The following is a 17,509-nucleotide window of genomic DNA, read 5'->3' as shown; positions in this document are numbered from 1 at the left end:
ACATAACCTGTCGCTAAGGACACTCCTAAGTAGATAATAGGTTGTTGTTATGTAATATGTGTGTGACTCTCTCAGTGTCTAGAGAGTGAACGACAGAGAGTGTGTCTTTATTGAATTAGGTGAATTAGCACAGCCCTCTTCTCCATTGATTTGGATAAAGGCCCTCTCCCACAGTTTAATTGCAGTGTGTGCTTGCATGTGGGAGGAGATTAGCATTGAGTGTAGGAACAGTGAGAGCGTGTGTGCTGTTTTAGTGTATCTGATAAGAACAAGGGATCAGAGAGAATGTGGCTCAGTGCCAGGTCTACTATTTTGGTAGACATTATTATAGCAAATGAAGGCAGGTGAGCAGGAAGCTGGCTCCCTCAGTGGCAGTTGAAATTAATTTGTTTTAATGGAGACTTGGTACATACGCTTTATGTTTAACAAATATATATTTGAAGAACACACACACGCTTATTAGTATCAATTTCAAACTATAACGCTGCCGTGACCTCTGGGGTTTTAAATACGGCCTGCCAAGCAGATGCCTTGGATGTTGTGAAATCTGTCACACATCCACCACTACACAGTGCTGTTAGCCCTCACAGTTCCCCCTCTCTGTATGTCACTGAAGCCAGGAGTATGTGTGGCCTTCCAGACATTTGGGAACAGAGTACCTAGGTTGGCTGAGGTTCACGACCAGCCCTGGAAGTATCCACAGGGCCAAGGGTCAAAGGTGAGGGATGTGACATATATCTAGGATTATACTGCAGCGTACAGCAGCCCATTTAAAACTGCCTATTAAATCTAAGAGTGTGTGCCTGTGTGTGGCTATGTGGGTGTTAAAGTGGATTACTTTGGTTCCACTGGCAACTTAAGCAAAGCCTTTCTCAAACATGTTTGAGTTGTCAGCCACAAAAGGCTTTAATAATGCAAATAAACAAACTCGGCTCCATAAAAACCACCCAGGTTTTTTTCCTTACGCCTAATCACTATTTAGGAAAATATACATTTAGAACATGCACACATGTAAACAGATGTTTGGCCCTAAATATCAGTTCCTTTGTTTCCACAAGCTGCTGATGAGTTGCACACATATACAAAGCTCACAAATACACACAGACACAGGCACTCACACACACATTTGAGTGGCTGAGGTCAGCAGAGTGGTGCAGAGTGAATCCCTGTCCCTCTGTGTGAATGCTGCAGGGACCGGGGGGCCGCTGGCTGAAGCATGTGCTTACTCGGAGAGATTTTATTCACAGGAATAAATGCCCCTTTACACACAGGCATCTGTGGGACACTCTCTAGGGGACTTTGACCAGCAGGCGCCTGCGAAGGCAGCCTCTGAATGCTGCTGCTGGCCTGTAGGTACATTTGAAGAGATGTAGGATTCAACACTGTTTTGTAGAAAATCTACTCTGGTCCACATTAGCGACTAGAGGATATTTATAATGCATTTAGAAAATATCAGTTACAACTCATCAAGATCTTCCTAATGCTTGGCCGCACTGTCAGTTGAGAGAGGACAAACGCACAGCTGCTCCAGTGAAGGGAAACCTGACCAGTGCCCAGAGGCCAGATCAGGCTGTTTGGCTGGATGGTTGGCTGGCTGGGCGTTTCTCTCTTGTTGCCATAATGGCATTATTACCCCCTGGGACAAAAGCCTGGCTGCGAAGAAGAAGGCCGTTGAGTCTTTGAAACCTGACGCCACTGTCTGGATAATGCTACCCTAAACCTAATTCAATACATTCCTCATGTTCTTGCCCTCCCTCCCCTCATCTGCTCCTTGATTTCTGGCAAATCTCCGAGCACATCTTTGGCTTTCTTTATCTGAAGGCTTTAGGTGTTGAATTGTCCCAACAGTGTGAATGTACCGTATACATTCCGTAATGTTAAGTATTGAAGGGAGCTTCTTCTCTGTATGTAAACAGGATAGAGCTCAGTGGCTACAGCACAGATAAGGCCTGCGTCAAAAAAGATGCTGCTGAGCTGATTACTGTGCAGCGCTGAGCAGATAAGTACTACACAACACAATCAACAATGCATCTGGAAGCAGCAGCAGCACCCATAAACCACTGATAGATAATTAAGCGGCCTTGAGTGTGCAGCAAGAGGAGTCTCTCACTCTCATCTCTACCTCATTCACTTTTTTCCCTCCCTCCATTTCATCCTCCTTCTGTCTGCCACTGGCATATTGGCCCTCGTTAACGACACAAAGAGCACTGAGATGGATCAAAAGGGGTATTGTTCTCAGTGAAACAGTGAAATCTCCCTGACCCCCAACCCCCAATCTCTGGATGCGCACAGCATGCGCACACACACACATACAGAGGATTGTAGTGGGCCATGCAGTAAGAGAAAGTGACAGACAGGGCCCTGTGTAGCAGCAGGGAGGAGGCCCAGGCCAGGACAGTGTGGCGAAACAGAGCGATGTGTTGGGCTCCAGCTTTCAGCCTGTTGGCTATGACGAAGCACGGCTGTATAGATCATGCTGCCTCTGCTCTCATTTACATTCAACCTAGTTGTGTTGATGTTAATGTTTTTTACAATGCTGATCCTATGTTAATAAGTAGAATGGCATGTCCTTTATCCATGTTGAGTGATTCCTCATTCATATGATCCTAAAAAAACAGTTGTGTGCAAATTGAAAAACTTCAATGAAATAAAAGCTTATCAATGAGCTTATTCCCAACACACAACTTCAAAAGATATTAATTTCCGACGTCCACTGAAAAACTCAAACACAAGCTTAAACATATGCAAGATTGACTGCTAACAAAAGTTTATTGTAGGGAACAGCCCAGCAATCCTGCTTTATCTAAATAAGCAGTTTGAGGGTGTTTACTGAAGAGGGATATAATCAGGGATGAGAGTGGAGTGAGACAGGACAGGCTGAATCTTTACTGCACTATTGTTGTCCAAGATTAAACTACAAGCTGTTGCTCATCTCTTTTGTCAGAGTTTTGTCTTTGATTGTGCAATTCAATTGTTTGACCGGATGGAGACGTTGGGAAGAGTATAAAGAGATGAATGTGTCTGGTTTGTGAACCAGCATAAAGAGAAACAGTCACATCCGTCAACATGATCCCTCTGGCTTGCCCACGGGAACCACATGCGATACACACATACACACAAACACACAAGTATACACATAAAGCCACAGATGCCTCACACATGCTACCCACACATGCATTGCAGACTTGACGTGCACGTATATACACTCTTTCACCCTTGAGGCCATACAGTCCATCTAATGACAGCTCTGGGCGCTCATTCTACCTCATAAACCCCATGGGACACACACACACACCCACACGGACCTCTAATCGCAGCCCTGCGCAGACATAAACCCCAGGGGTTTGCCTTTTAACTGATGCACCAGCACCAGCAGTCACATTTCACAACGACTGGCTGAAAATGTCTGGCAGCAATGCCAACACTACAAAATATATTTCAACACAAAAATGCACACTTAAAATTGCATACATTCTTAAAGGACTAGTACCCTTGAGGCCTTGACTGTCGTAATAAACATCAGCTGATCTATATCCGATTACATAATCCAATGATGGTCTTCTGCCAGAGGACCCTCCTCACCTTCATAAGAGCCCTAACATCGCCTCGTCCAGCAGCCACAACATTAACACACACCACAACGCACCACAGGCCGCCCCTAAAGCCACAGATAACACAGAGGCATGCATACAGTGATGTAATCACACAGTAAATACCATACCATATATCGACTATAGTCAGAACTGATTCTGATGTCACATTTTCTTCTACGCCGTTAAATGCATGCATCGAGCCCATGGCTGTGTGTGAGTACAGGAAATGTCATACAGAGAAAACTGCAGGCAATTGTTCAAAAACAGCCTCTTTTCTGCCTGACCTTTGACCTAATCTGAAGAATTGACAAGACAACAGTGGCATGCAAACCACTTCCAAAACATCTCTTCTATCTACGTGGTCGTTCTTGGAACCTATAGCAAACAAGTTAATGGCTACGATTTGTTGATTACAACAACAACAACAACAAATGAGTGCTGCTTGGCTAGCGCACTTCATGTAGATTTGGTACACTGTCATGTTTTCCCCCCACATAATTCCACCTCTCTTTTCCTCTGTGTCAAGCTAGATATTCATCAAGAGCACTTTTGTGCATTATTTCTCAGACTGCTCTTACTGACTGAAAAGACTCAAGCAGAACTCTTGAAAATGTTTACCCTGACAATAAGGTTAGCCGTTTTGGACTTACTTTTTTTTATAGGGACATCCTAATAGGTGTTGGATTGTTGTCAGGTGACTTTTTTAGCGCATTCACTTTACTATATATTTCTGATTGTGTTTAAGTATATGGTGATCAAAGATCTTTCATGCCATTTTTCGTCATTAGTGCCAAGCCATTTAAGAAGACGGAAGACAAGCTCAAGTGGAGAGGGAGCAGACAGGGAAGGAAGGGGGGGAAAGAATTGGAATGGGCTGCGAGGCCAAAAAAAAAAGGACAGGATTTCATTTCACCACCACACCTATCTCTGACCGACACTACCTTTCCGTTTCCCACCCTTTCCTGAGCACTATGTATGCACATACACACACATCGTGCCCTCTGGTTCACTCACTCCCAAAATTGCACCAGATGTCACTTCAAGAGTCTTTGGCCAGGGCACTACAGCCAGATGAAGAATTTGAGAAATTCTGGAAAATATTTGTAGAGCGGCTCAGGATTGAAGTGGCTGAGGCCTGGAGAGGTAGAGGTTAAACCTCTCCAGCTTTAATGAGGGGCTGTGTGCCTGACTGCTGTAATGCTATAGCAGCTAATGGAGAGGTAAGAGTTGGGTTCAAGCCATATAGGGTTAATTCTCCAGGGCCAGTTATGAAGCCGATTCCCCAGGCCAAAAGGTTACACTCCTCTCCGCTACCAATAACAATCTCAGCATCTGTCACGGGTGGAGAATCACGTCACTGAACACCTGACCGTAAAGCAGATCAGAGCGGATATCAGGAAATTTGAGAAGCTGATGGAAAAAAGGCAATCTTGTGGCTAATATATTTGAGTGGTTAGTCACTATAGCAACACCCTGACAGATCTTGTGGAGATTTAAAATAAACCCACAGTAGTGAAAGTCAATGGAGCCAGTCCGGGGTGAATCCATGTTTATATTCTGCAGAAAAGGCCCCTGCAGCTCAAACTCTTGAGTGGCGTCCAAACCCAGACAAATTAATGGGTGCCAAGCAAACACACAATGTATAATCTCCTTTGCATTGTGTCAAACTTAATCTGGGTTTAGGTGAGGCTACTTTCAGAGATGTTTTCACAATAAACATCCACTCTCAACCGGATGATAATAGGCTACCTGACAGCATGCAGCCATGTTGAGGACAAAGAAGTCATTTCAGTCTGCGGCGGAGGTTGTGTATTTATAGTGAGTGTATGGCGTTTGTGTGTATTCTCCTTATAGCGTCGCTACATCAACTCTGCTGCTCAGTAAGAGTGGAACCCGAGCCGAGGTGAATTCAGCAGATGATCTTGGGCTCAGCTGCCAAAATCACACGCTAACTCTGGTCTCAGCAGTTGAGCGCTGGGTGTGTGTGTGATCCTGCTGTGTTTGCATCATTAGCCTTAATAAGCAGAAGCAACATAAGGAGGTAACCATTCTTTAGTTTGTGCACATGTGTGTGTGAGTACAGATGGCCTCAGATGTCCTTTATGCAAATAGAAGTGGTACCCATGCCTGAGGGTGTGTGTGTCATGGAGATGGACAACATACACAAAGGTGTCCCTGCACAGTGTGTGTGTAGCACCAGCTGGCAGATAGGAACTAATTAAAGGTAATTTTAGGATATTTATGTATAGCTGTATAGTGTAAACCACCCTGCTCTGATGCCACACAAAGCATTCATCTGAGCCCTACACACCCTCATTCCTCATTCAGGACCCTCTGATAACCCCCCTTCTCTCCGGGGCTTTCTCCTTTTAACCCCACTGTCCCTCCACCCTCTGAAAACCCCATGTGTGATCCCCCCTAAACCACTAAAGTGGGCCAACCAATCCCCACTGAGCAGCCAGATTGTGTTTAGCATGACAAAAGAGAATCTGTGTCTGTGTGTTGTTTACATGCATTGTGTGTGTGTGTGTGTGTGTGTGTGTGTGTGTGTGTGTGTGTGTGTGTGTGTGTGTGTGTGTTCCTCTGACATGGCAAAGACAAGCTTTTACCAGTGAAGGAAGTTGGTTTAAGCAGGAAATTCACTCCACATGCGCTCAAAGCACATCTACATTTATATGCGTGCAGATGAAACAGCGTATCTTTGTCTGAGGTTCTTTAATAAGCTAACCAATATAAGCCCACTGGAAAACTTTGCATCTGTTAAGCAGATCTGCTTCAACAAATATGGAGTTAATTTGTACCATTTGTAACATCCTGGGGGATAAAATCCTGTTTCTTTATGACAATGTTGCAATTTTGTTACTACCGTTGATGCCTCAGTTTCTCCATATAAAGCTGCGGCTCACACCTGCTCCTCTTATGCCTGGTCAGCCACGCGTCCCACCTCTCCATCTCTCTGTTAGATTGGAGAGGCATTCCCCTGCCACAACACATGCTTAAGCAATTATTTCACACAGTCCCATGGACAGAGAGGGAGGAAGAGGGCTAGAAAGGGGAGAGCCAGGGAGAGAGAGAAAGACATTTGAAGTGGAGTGATCAGGGGCAGCTGGCCAGGGATTTGCAGGGTTCTGGGAGAGAATGTGTAGAAGTTAGAACACCCATAATCCTTTTCTAAAAGAGAGAAAGGAGAGACGGAGGGATTGAAAACAAAGAGAAGAGAAAGGGGGGCCACTGAGCCAGAAACTAAAAGGACTACAGTGACAACGGCCAAAAACAAACTAGCTATGAAAGCAACACAAACGCTGAATCTGGATGGGACGCCAGCTGAATAACAAGTTAGGACTAACAGACAAACTTTACATTACAAACAAGTTGGAGCAGTAAAAACCATTGGCATCGCCTCGGCTTCAGTGACAGTTTGATCAGCTATTAATCCATTTTCAACTTTGTTACATCGATTTTAGTTTCAGTCAAATGTCATCTCTACTTTTGGACAGCTCTAGCTAGAATGGCACCTCTGGAGGATTAGGGTCAGATGAACAGGGTTCTGAGGGCACAGGAGGGGTGTCAAGGGCTACTTAAAAAGGGCAGGTTACAACACTTCAAAAACACTCCCCGGGTGTTGGCAGGCAGCAGGAGGACACAATGATAGATCCCATGATGCTCTGTGGATTTTAAAATTATCAATATATGATGTGTTGACAACATGTTCATCTTGCTGTCAGAGCAGAGTAACCATACGCGTGTCAGTCGATCAGCAGAATGTCAAAGTCTTATATTGATTAATAAACAAGGTTTGAAGGTTGTTTTTATTGTGAGATTGTTCAAAATACACCATTTCAAGCAAACAATGTGAAAGCCTGCATAATGATGCATGTTTTTGCTGTTTAGTACCGCTTCTCCGGCATGGGGTGGTGTGTTGGAACTGCATGATAAGGGGATGTTGCAGATGAAGTAGTCTTGTTGTGACAGATAACGGGGAATACTTTTAAAACGATAAGGCTTTTACTGCCAACTATTAGAAAGTGAAGTCCGCTTTTAATCTATTTATTTGTTCATGCTTTTGTGAATGCAGAGTTTAAAGCAGCTGACTCAAATCAGCTGATGTGAGGCGAAGAACGTAAACAATTCAAATTATAACAGACGGAAACACACAAAACTGTTTCAAACACTTACCAAGTAGAAGACAGAAGACGTCGAGCGCTATTAGCAGCTTCTTCTTGCTGTTGTCAACACCATTGTTGTTATTTAATGTAGAGGTTCCTCCGTTTCTTGTCTCTTGGGCCATTGCTTTCTCATACATGTACTTTTGCATTTGAATGTCCCCGTTTCAGCTCAAAATCCCACACCACGCGGTAGGTAAAGAAAGTCTGTCAGTGTCTCAAGTCCTTCAAAAAAAAATCATGCAAAGCTCGGAGGTCTCGTAAAGTTTAAAATCTGCGGATGACACGTTGTCTCGTGTTTCAATTTCTCTATAAAAGGTTAAAATATATGAGTACTATCTGGTGAACGGACCCGCGCCACGGACTCAAGAAAGAAAAGTTTCCTGCGCTCGCAATGAATGGAAAGCCCGCTCCCCTTTATCTGTCTTGGTTCAAAGACTTGGAGTGGAATTGCGCTGCGCATCGACAGCCGCTCTTGTTATATCAATCCTTCTTCTCCTCCTCCTCCCCCTGCACTCTTCAAGTTCCCCCAGCAGCTTCAAGGCTCAGCCCTCTTCCCTCTGCTAGCGGTGGGTAATCACCTCCATCCCTGCATGGAAAACTTTCTCAGACTGACCGAGAGGGAGAGGAGCGCGCGGACACAGCGCCCCCAGCGGTAGAGTGGCACGTGACAGGCGCACTACAGTGAAGCGGTTACCATAGGGGGGAAATACTTCACTCATCTTCGTAGGAAAACATGGAATTACTCAATTTTAGAATCAAATAGAATGAACTGTATATAGACTCAGAGAAGTTAAAGTCAAAACTTGCACATTGTACTACAATACATATATTACAATGAATACAGTAGAGTAAATATATTAATAATGATATGCTTAATGGAATCTATTGTCAGGTCATGGCTGAAACCCTATGCTATTGGAGATGGGAATATATATTCTTTTGTTATCCTTAAAAAATTATTTAAAAAAAAACGTATTCAACGATAAATATTCTAACAGTTTGTTTCACAAGTTAAGGTTGAAAGATTTATGCTGAGTAATGAGTAATGATGAAATAAAAGAGAAACATGAAACATTGTAGAGATATGTTAAATATGTGCTTTCGTAAATGCATCTTTAACATGACGCTGATAAAGATGGGGGATTTTTCGAAAACGATTAGGAAATTCTAGATTTTATAGATTCTGCCAGTACAATTACACAAATACTTTTTTATGATTCAATCTTTTTCCTTTTCATTATTCGTTTTTCTGAGGAAAATTGGAACAGGGACTTTTGATTGCTGTGGCCAGCTCAACAAATGATCACATTCAAAGAGGGCTCAACAGAGCAGCAGAAGTCCCAAGAGTTAGACTGTAAATTTGACTTACACTGCCATCTAGTGGTCAAACATGAACATGTCTTTCATTTTTGTTTGTAACCCATCTTCGATGTTGTCTTCGGGTCAAATCTGACCGATGTACTACTTTCATCAATCATAACTTTTTTGTTTTACATTCGATTGCATTAAGGCTTTATGAAATCCTTCACAGTAGACATTTGAACATATGCAATTGCTGATCACCACTTTCGTTGAATACAGTACAGTTTGAAAGGGTGTTGAATGAAATTTGGTGATGATTAATGGTTTTTGTGTTAATGTAATAGCAGTTAAAACAGGACCGGTGAAATTTAATTTCCTTGATATCTTCACAAACCCAACCTGTTGTAAACAAAATGAATGAAAGATTAGCATCATATTAACGCTTTAAATAAAACGGGGGTCTTAGTTTTTTACGTAAGACACCGGCTTGGGACAACAAAAAACAAGTTTACATATTGCAGTCTGTGTGGACTAATCACAGGGAGGACATAACTACATCAAAAAGCACTTATTTGTAAGAATAACAATTAAACTATGTCCCTGTCATTACAAATTGATATGCCATAGAGATGGAAATTTGACACTGCTCTGGTTATGGACATAATTGGATGAAAAAACAAAACAAACAGCAGAATTCCAATCATGCATTGCACTCCCGTAAACATGTCCTGCCACTGTTTTGCAAATGTTGGGATCTTTTCATGACAATTTATATACACGTATCCAATTATTTACAACTCAAAACATCAGTAAATGTTTGGGTGTGTCTTGAATAATGATGGGCTGCCTGTCGTGAATCAGATTATTCGTGAGAACTGTCTATGTATCAGGGAAGGAAATTAACCGGGATGCCAAATTCGACACCACACCGTGGGAAACGCACACTGTACAGCCGTTTGGCTATTGGGGTCATAATCCCGGTTGTGACTCACAAACGGTGTTTTACCATAGCATATGGGATCCAGAAAGACAGTTACCTATTTAATATTGACCAACAAGCGGACAGTGCGCTTAACGGGGCAGACTCCTTGTGCTTCCCCCCNNNNCTGAGGTGCCCCGCCCCTCCGCGCACACCACAGGCAGCCGGGCAGCACACCCTCCGCACCGAGCGAGCCCAGCCGTCGGTAACGGAGAAGATGGCAGAGAGGCAACAACAGAAACACGAAGGCAGGGTAAAAATCGGCCATTACATCCTCGGCAACACGCTCGGAGTGGGAACCTTCGGGAAAGTGAAGAGTTAAGTCGTGCTTTTGTGAATGTGTGCGTTTGTGTGTGAAGTAAACATTAAGTAGTCACCTAGCTTTCCCCCTGAACGGACCGTGTTGAACTTGCTGGTCACTGAGCAGTTAGCGTAGCTCGACGGGTTACCAGCTGTGACAGAAGGGATTTAAAGCGTAAATGTGCTTCGAGAATCCGCCAGCTTGAAAGTCAAATTCTTTCACGAAGCCCCCGCTGTGGCTACTCTTTACAGCTATGGCAGGTGAAATTACCTGAACGTCAGCAGCTAACGGAAGATGCACAGTCATACCCAGTTTATTATCTTATAATAATGTAAGAAGTTTGTGTTGTGGTTTTCTGCCCCGTGTAGCACCAAAACACGGTTTACAGCTTGCCCAAAACCCACCGTGTGAGCATGATGTTGTTAACTGACAAGATGTTTATAAACGCTGTGGTTGTCCGATATATGATCCCATTGCAAACATGTGTTGGCCTGCTAATGCCCACTAAGTCGAGACAACCTTTTACAGACCTTACGTTCAAGTACTGGAGGGCTATCTATAGGATATTATTTCACTTTTTGCGTGACCTTGTGAGCTTTAAAAAGCATGTTTCTTGTGTGCGTAGTTAAGGGATGTAGTAGTTCAGCTGGGGGACAACCCTCCTCATGTCTTGGCTGCATCATAATCCCCATATTATATTTTTTTGCAATTTAGCAATCATCAAAACTATTAAAAAAATCCTATCTAAATTGACATCAGTTTAAAACATATTTACATATTACAAAACACGTTTTTAGTTGCATAGCCTACCTAATACTGCTTTCAATCCAAATAATGAAAAAATACACAAGATAGAAAGAAAAATGTAAAAACAAACAATGACAAACTGAGCTGAAAAAACTAACCCATCAGTAGACTGCAATCCAATACATACAAACATCATGCATGAAAAAAACAGCTTAAAAAACAAAGACCTCAGACCCTCAGGCAGGCCGATAGCTCCAACTCCCTAAACAAGGACTTGGCCAGCAGATAAGGGCTAAGAGAGCAAAACATTGTTTGCATAATTGTAATAACAACAGTAATATACTGTCATGTTGAAGCCCATGGTGCTTCAGATAATCCAAATCAAACCTAACATATATCTTTCCTCTCTCTTGTGAGTCCCTATGTGTTTTTTTTTTTATCTGCCTGCTTCATATCTGTATTCTGTTGTTTTCAGTTGGCGAGCATCAGTTGACGGGTCATAAAGTGGCTGTAAAGATCCTAAACAGACAGAAGCTCCGCAGCCTCGATGTCGTCGGGAAGATTAAAAGAGAGATCCAGAACCTCAAACTGTTCAGACACCCACACATTATCAAGCTGTAAGTGCAGACAGATGACACGTCCTGCTCAAAGATTTGAAGACTCTCTGTGCTGACAGTGACACAGAGAGATAACAGATATTTGAAAATAAGGGGCTTGTGTAATGTGGCCCTTTTGCTATGTTGTGTTCTCTCTGTTGTGGCATGTTTTGCATGTTCCTGTTTGTTTACTACAGCTGCTTGTGCAGTACTGAGCATGCCCACAGGGCTCCCAGGAGGTAGAACACAGAAATGCAAAGAAAAAATCAATGCACACACACTTCTGGTTAGCTCAGAAATCCAGAATTGGCTATTATCTCTTCATGACTACATCCTTGTCCTCTCCCAGATGTCTTGGCCTTTTGTGTTTTTGTTTCTTTGACCTTGTGTTCCCTGTTTCTCTTTCCCTCATTTCTCCTTGTCAGTCCATGTCTCTCTGTCTCTCTCCAAACAATCTCTGTGTTATTTTTAGGTAAGGGTTAGTCCACTGACACACTGTAAGCTAGTGCAGATATATGAGCTTGAGTGCTGTGGAACACTCTGTCACAAACATTTACATTCACAAACACTGGCACAAACACACATATATTTTAGGCTCATAAGCTTGCATGGACACTCGCCTTTTTGTATGCTATATTGGCCCTTTTTGTTGGAACCAGCCTGAAAGGAAACTAATAAGAATAAGTGTCCTAACGCATTACAGACAAAGAGAGAAATTGTGATTTGGTTTGTGAATTTCCGCCCAAGGTGCCGGCTGTGTTATGCTACACTCGTCTAAACAGGAATAAAGCAGATTGTGATGAAGCACAGAATCTCCTGAGAGCAACCACTCATGAGATTGGGCCTGCATTGTATTAAGCCTGACCTTTATGAAATAACTCCTACCCTTAGCAGTCATACATCACAGCGTAGCCTCGCCTTTCTCTGCATTTGTTTCTCTATATCTTTTGTGTTTTGAAGCAAATACATTTTCTCTAGACATGATATAATAGCCTATTGACATGTTTATAGTTATATTACATGTAGGGATAGGATGTTAAAGAGGCAGACGTGTTCATTAACTTACAGTATGTAGATGTCAATGCAAGCATATGTTTGTGTTTTAGGTACCAGGTGATAAGTACACCCACAGACTTCTTCATGGTCATGGAGTATGTTTCTGGCGGTGAGCTGTTTGACTACATCTGCAAACATGGACGGGTAAGATGTTGCATTTATTAGTTGTTGTGCTCAAGCTGTCTGTATTTGCAGTTTACATTTTGATTTCTAATAATGTTTCTGTCTGTATGTGTTTTTAAAATGTGTGTAAAGGTTACTATAGGGCCCCCTCAAAATCAGTTGCTACATCTCAATGTGTTTTCCCTTCAATAAATTCAAGTTGTCCTCATCAACTACAGTAGGTCCCAGGGGACACTGCATTACAGAAATAGTTAGTCCTGTAGTAACAGCTCGAGTTGTATACACAGTAATGGCGTTGCAAAGCAGTGTCTGATGTGATGTGACCTTTTTTTAACAACACTTACAGGATTGGTTTTATTTGGCAGGTGATCTAACCAGTAATACTTATATCAGTGTTTCTTTGGGGGTCATAAACACTGCTAAATGCAACTTTCTTTTGACTATAGAGATATAATTATTTAGGATAAGTTGTATTAGCATTTTTTTTTAGAACTATGAATGTTTAGCTAATCTGTAGAGACAGCTAAATATACTGTCTAAATTACAGCTAGCCCCATTAAAAAATATATTATGCCCCAATGTGTTTACTTTTCCTTTCACTATTCGTGTGACCTTCCAAGTAATATGATTTATAGTTTATGAGTCATGAACACTTGATTGACAACAGTTTTATTTTTATTTTTTACTTTACTCACATTTAATTTGATACTTTCTTTGAGATTTAAACTTAGAGTAAAGCATGGTATCCCACAATCATACACACATGTAAACAAGCACACGTAAGACATCTACGTAAAGACAATCTCTTCTTGGGACTGTCTTTATTTTTAAAAGAATAATCCTATTTGGACCTGGGCCATGAGCCATAACAACCTCATGACCAGCCCTGAACATGATACATTTGCTCAAAACAACACGTCTTATCCAACGTTCTTACCAAACAATCAGAAAAACACTCACGGTTCGATCATGTGGATTTCATATTGTGTCTTTCAGGTGGAGGACACAGAAGCCCGGCGTCTTTTCCAGCAGATTATCTCAGCTGTGGACTACTGCCACAGACACATGGTGGTCCACAGAGACCTCAAACCTGAGAACGTCCTGCTGGATGCCTGCAAGAACGCCAAGATAGCTGACTTTGGTAGGAACCCTAGAGAAAAGACTTACAGTTAAAAGGAGAGACAAAAGGATTGGTATGGCAGAAGAATTGTTAGGGAATTTAAAAAGAGAGAAAGCACAACAGAATATTTTCATGGGGGGAAAAAAGAAACACGAAGAGGCAGAGTTGTGGCAGAGTGAAATGACTAAGTAATTGGAAAGTTGATTAGAGGCAAAAGAACATTGGTTGCAGTTATATAAGTCATACACTTAATTATACACTCATACAAAAGTGTGAAATCTCCGTCTTGCACCTGTTAACCTCGTAATTAAATGAACATTTATTTCTCACTGAGCACAGTTTCTCATCAGTTATGGCATGATTTTTCTGGCTGATTTGTTAAGAGACTGTACCCGAGGCAATAAGACCATGAAAGAGAGAAATATTTTCACAAACCCACTAAGGCCCGTGTGCACAGCAGGGTGTGTGGGCTGCAGAGAGGTCCCCTAGCAACGGCCAGGTCTCATATCATGTCTGGCAGGAAGCCTTGAGGCCCAGTGTCATCTGATAGGGAAGGAATCGTGGGGGCTTACAGCAAGGGAAGTGTTTTGGCTGAGGGCAACAGACACTGGAGAGCAGGGAGAGGGAGTGTTAAAGGAACCGGGCTAAAAGATAAAGAGAAGGTCAGCACTTCACAGACTGTCTGGTGTTTAGCGTTTGGCAGAGGCCCTGGCAGGCAGAGACAGGCTCATCCAATTAGATGAGCTTTGTGCTTGGAGCTTAGAGTCTTGGCGGGTAAATGAGGATAAAGATATCAGCCGTGCCCGCAACGTAAAACTCTGCCCTCCCTGTCAGGGGGCCATGTTCATTTAACCAAAGGATCAATAGCAATAATATGATGATAGAGGATTGTTTCATTAGTCTGTGTTATTGTCAGAGTAAACACTGAAGGGTGTTAATATGCATCTAATATATTTATCCCACGTTTGGCCAACAGGTCTGTCGAACATGATGTCCGATGGGGAGTTCCTACGGACGAGCTGTGGCTCACCCAACTACGCTGCTCCAGAGGTCATCTCAGGAAGGTGTGTGTGTGTGTGTGTGTGTGTGTGTGTGTGTGTGTGTGTGTGTGTGTGTGTGTGTGTGTGTGTGTGTGGTGTGTCCTAACCCACATGGGATTGAAAGAGACCATTATTTACACACATCATCTAATCCTGACTTTACAAAAAAAGAGAAAAATGAGAAGAATCACAAACAGAACTCAAACTAATTAATTGGTGTCATAAAAGCATAAATAAAACCCTTAACAAAATCTTATATTAATATTACTATATAAAATGTTTGTTGATAACCTGTCACGTCTTCTCATGGCTCTGTCAGGCTCTATGCCGGCCCAGAGGTGGACATCTGGAGCTGTGGGGTGATCCTGTACGCCCTGCTGTGCGGCACGCTGCCCTTCGATGATGACCACGTCCCCACGCTGTTCAAGAAGATCAGAGGAGGGGTCTTCTACATGCCAGAGTACCTGACTCGCCCGGTGGCCTCGCTGCTCACACTCATGCTGCAGGTGGACCCTCTGAAGAGAGCCACCATCAAAGACATAAGGTGCTCCCCCCACTCTGCGTGCCGCATTTATCTTCTCTTGATTCCTGCCATGGTCACACAGGTTAAATCATTGTTAAGAGCTGCATTGGCTTTAGTCTCTGAATTCTGCTGAGGATTGATTAACATTTGTCATTCAGCTTTTTTCACCACATTGTCTAGAACCCAGCATTTTCAGATGATTGTTTTAACAAGTCATCAGATTTTATTTCTCAAAGCAGTGGGAGGAAAATGTAAGTTAACATCAAACAGAAGTGTATTTTCTCTTATCTTAGTGCTAGGCCTATAATGGCAAAGGTCCCCCATCTGAAGTGTGATTACATAAACAGCCTGATGTGTTTAACAACAGTTTGAGCTCATGAAAGCTTAAATGTCATACTGTGACATTTTGAGATGATTTGCTTTTCCATATTCCCTTAAGTTGGGTTTTCTGATAACTGACGGTTATTCTCTCTCTGTTAGGGAACACGAGTGGTTCAAGCAGGACCTGCCGTGCTACCTGTTCCCCGAGGACCCCTCGTACGATTCGTCAGTGCTGGATGAGGAGGCCGTCAGGGAAGTGTGCGAGAAGTTTGAATGCACCGAGACAGAGTTTGTGTCCAGCCTTTACAGCGGGGATCCACAGGTAAACAAGAGACTTTTTAAAGAAATAAATTGGCCTTTTCTCTGTTTACTAAACTGACTGTTTTAGTAGTGAAGCCACATATTTGATGTCATGATCTTGGCAGTGAAACAATGTGTTATAAGATATTTGACGATAAAGTTGGGAGTTATTTACTTTACTTTAGCCAACATCAACATCTGCCTTTGGTTTCAGTGAATTATCTCTTTAGTCTTTAAATGACTGTGCTTCCTCCCTGTCTATGCAGGATCATCTGTCCGTAGCTTATCACCTGATAATAGACAACCGTCGCATCATGACCCAGGCCAGCGAGTTCTACCTGGCCTCCAGTCCTCCCCAGGGCTCCTTCATAGAAGAGGGCATGCCGCTGCCCCCCGGGGTTAAAGCCCACCCAGAAAGGATGCCTCCCCTCCTGGCAGACAGCCCAAAGTCTCGTTGTTCTCTGGATGCTCTCAACACAACCCGGCCCAAACCCTTAGCAGTGAAGAAGGCCAAGTGGCACCTCGGCATCAGGAGTCAGAGCAGACCCTACGACATCATGGCTGAAGTGTACAGGGCTATGAGAACCCTCAGCTTTGATTGGAAGGTAAAAGGACATGTCTTACACATAACGTATACATACAGTATTTACATAGGCGTATATATGAATTACATGGTCTGTTTTATGTTCTGAAGGTGGTGAACCCATATCACCTGCGGGTGCGGAGGAAGAATCCAGTGACAGGAAACTTGGTGAAAATGAGCCTGCAGCTGTACCAGGTGGACAGCAGATCTTACCTCCTCGACTTCAAAAGCATCGATGGTTAGTGACAGACAAAACAGATTTTACAACACCTATCATTTGGAATAATGCATACCTAAATGAAAGAACATTTGTATCATACAGAATTGTTTCTTCTCTGATAGCAAATGCATTCACAATGTTGCTACACTGCAACTCAATTTCTCTGCCCTAATTTCACGGCTCTAAAATCTGCTTTAGCTGAGTTGGTAGAGGATGTGGTGTTTATGCAGATTAAATGGCAGGGTGCACTTATGGTACTTGTTTAAGCATCAAATTGCACTTACGATGCAGCTTACGCACTGCAGGCCACCTCTTTTACAAACGCAAGCACAAAGGGCATCTTTTCATTCGTCATGTATATACTGTATATGCCGTGCTTTCCTATATGTTAGACTATTCTACACTCATAAACAATTGCAAAAATATTTACTGCCAATTATCATGAGTAGATCGTGACCGTCCTCTACCTCTGCCTTATTCTCATCTTATCTTTTTAAGATTGAATTTCCTTGTTTAAAGGGGACCTATCATGCAAAATG

At 42.7% G+C, this 17,509-nt stretch overlaps 2 protein-coding genes across 3 annotated transcripts in view; one reads left to right on the top strand and one right to left on the bottom strand.

Annotated features, from left to right (window-relative positions):
- Nucleotides 1-8,335, bottom strand: part of plpp3 (phospholipid phosphatase 3) — a 28,540-nt gene extending 20,205 nt beyond the window's left edge. For both annotated transcript variants that reach the window (XM_010787464.1, XM_010787463.1), the window contains exon 1: nucleotides 7,770-8,335. In XM_010787464.1, coding sequence (XP_010785766.1) covers nucleotides 7,770-7,908 — 139 coding nt within the window. In that variant the 5' untranslated portion in view covers nucleotides 7,909-8,335. The remainder of the gene's footprint in view (nucleotides 1-7,769) is intronic.
- Nucleotides 8,336-10,198: 1,863 nt separating this feature from the next.
- Nucleotides 10,199-16,993, top strand: prkaa2 (protein kinase, AMP-activated, alpha 2 catalytic subunit). The gene is made up of 9 exons (XM_010787462.1): nucleotides 10,199-10,357; nucleotides 11,564-11,705; nucleotides 12,791-12,884; nucleotides 13,860-14,004; nucleotides 14,960-15,047; nucleotides 15,343-15,567; nucleotides 16,027-16,189; nucleotides 16,434-16,772; nucleotides 16,862-16,993. Exons 1-9 carry the CDS (start codon nucleotides 10,258-10,260, stop codon nucleotides 16,991-16,993), a joined length of 1,428 nt encoding a protein of 475 aa, XP_010785764.1. The 5' UTR covers nucleotides 10,199-10,257.
- Nucleotides 16,994-17,509: the final 516 nt, after the last annotated feature.

The sequence above is a fragment of the Notothenia coriiceps genome, unplaced genomic scaffold (assembly GCF_000735185.1).
Source record: "Notothenia coriiceps isolate Sejong01 unplaced genomic scaffold, NC01 NC01_scaffold00030448, whole genome shotgun sequence".
NCBI lineage: Eukaryota > Metazoa > Chordata > Actinopteri > Perciformes > Nototheniidae > Notothenia > Notothenia coriiceps.
The sequence above is the reverse complement of the archived record's forward strand: the minus strand, read 5'-3'. Positions and strand labels throughout refer to the sequence as shown.

Bases quoted from the DNA above. Each gene is read 5' to 3' on its own strand.
- prkaa2 (XM_010787462.1), top strand. From the start codon at position 10,258: ATGGCAGAGAGGCAACAACAGAAACACGAAGGCAGGGTAAAAATCGGC. The intron at 15,568-16,026 runs GTGCTCCCCCCA...TCTCTCTGTTAG, and splicing joins GCCACCATCAAAGACATAAG to GGAACACGAGTGGTTCAAGC. The intron at 16,190-16,433 runs GTAAACAAGAGA...CTGTCTATGCAG, and splicing joins TTTACAGCGGGGATCCACAG to GATCATCTGTCCGTAGCTTA.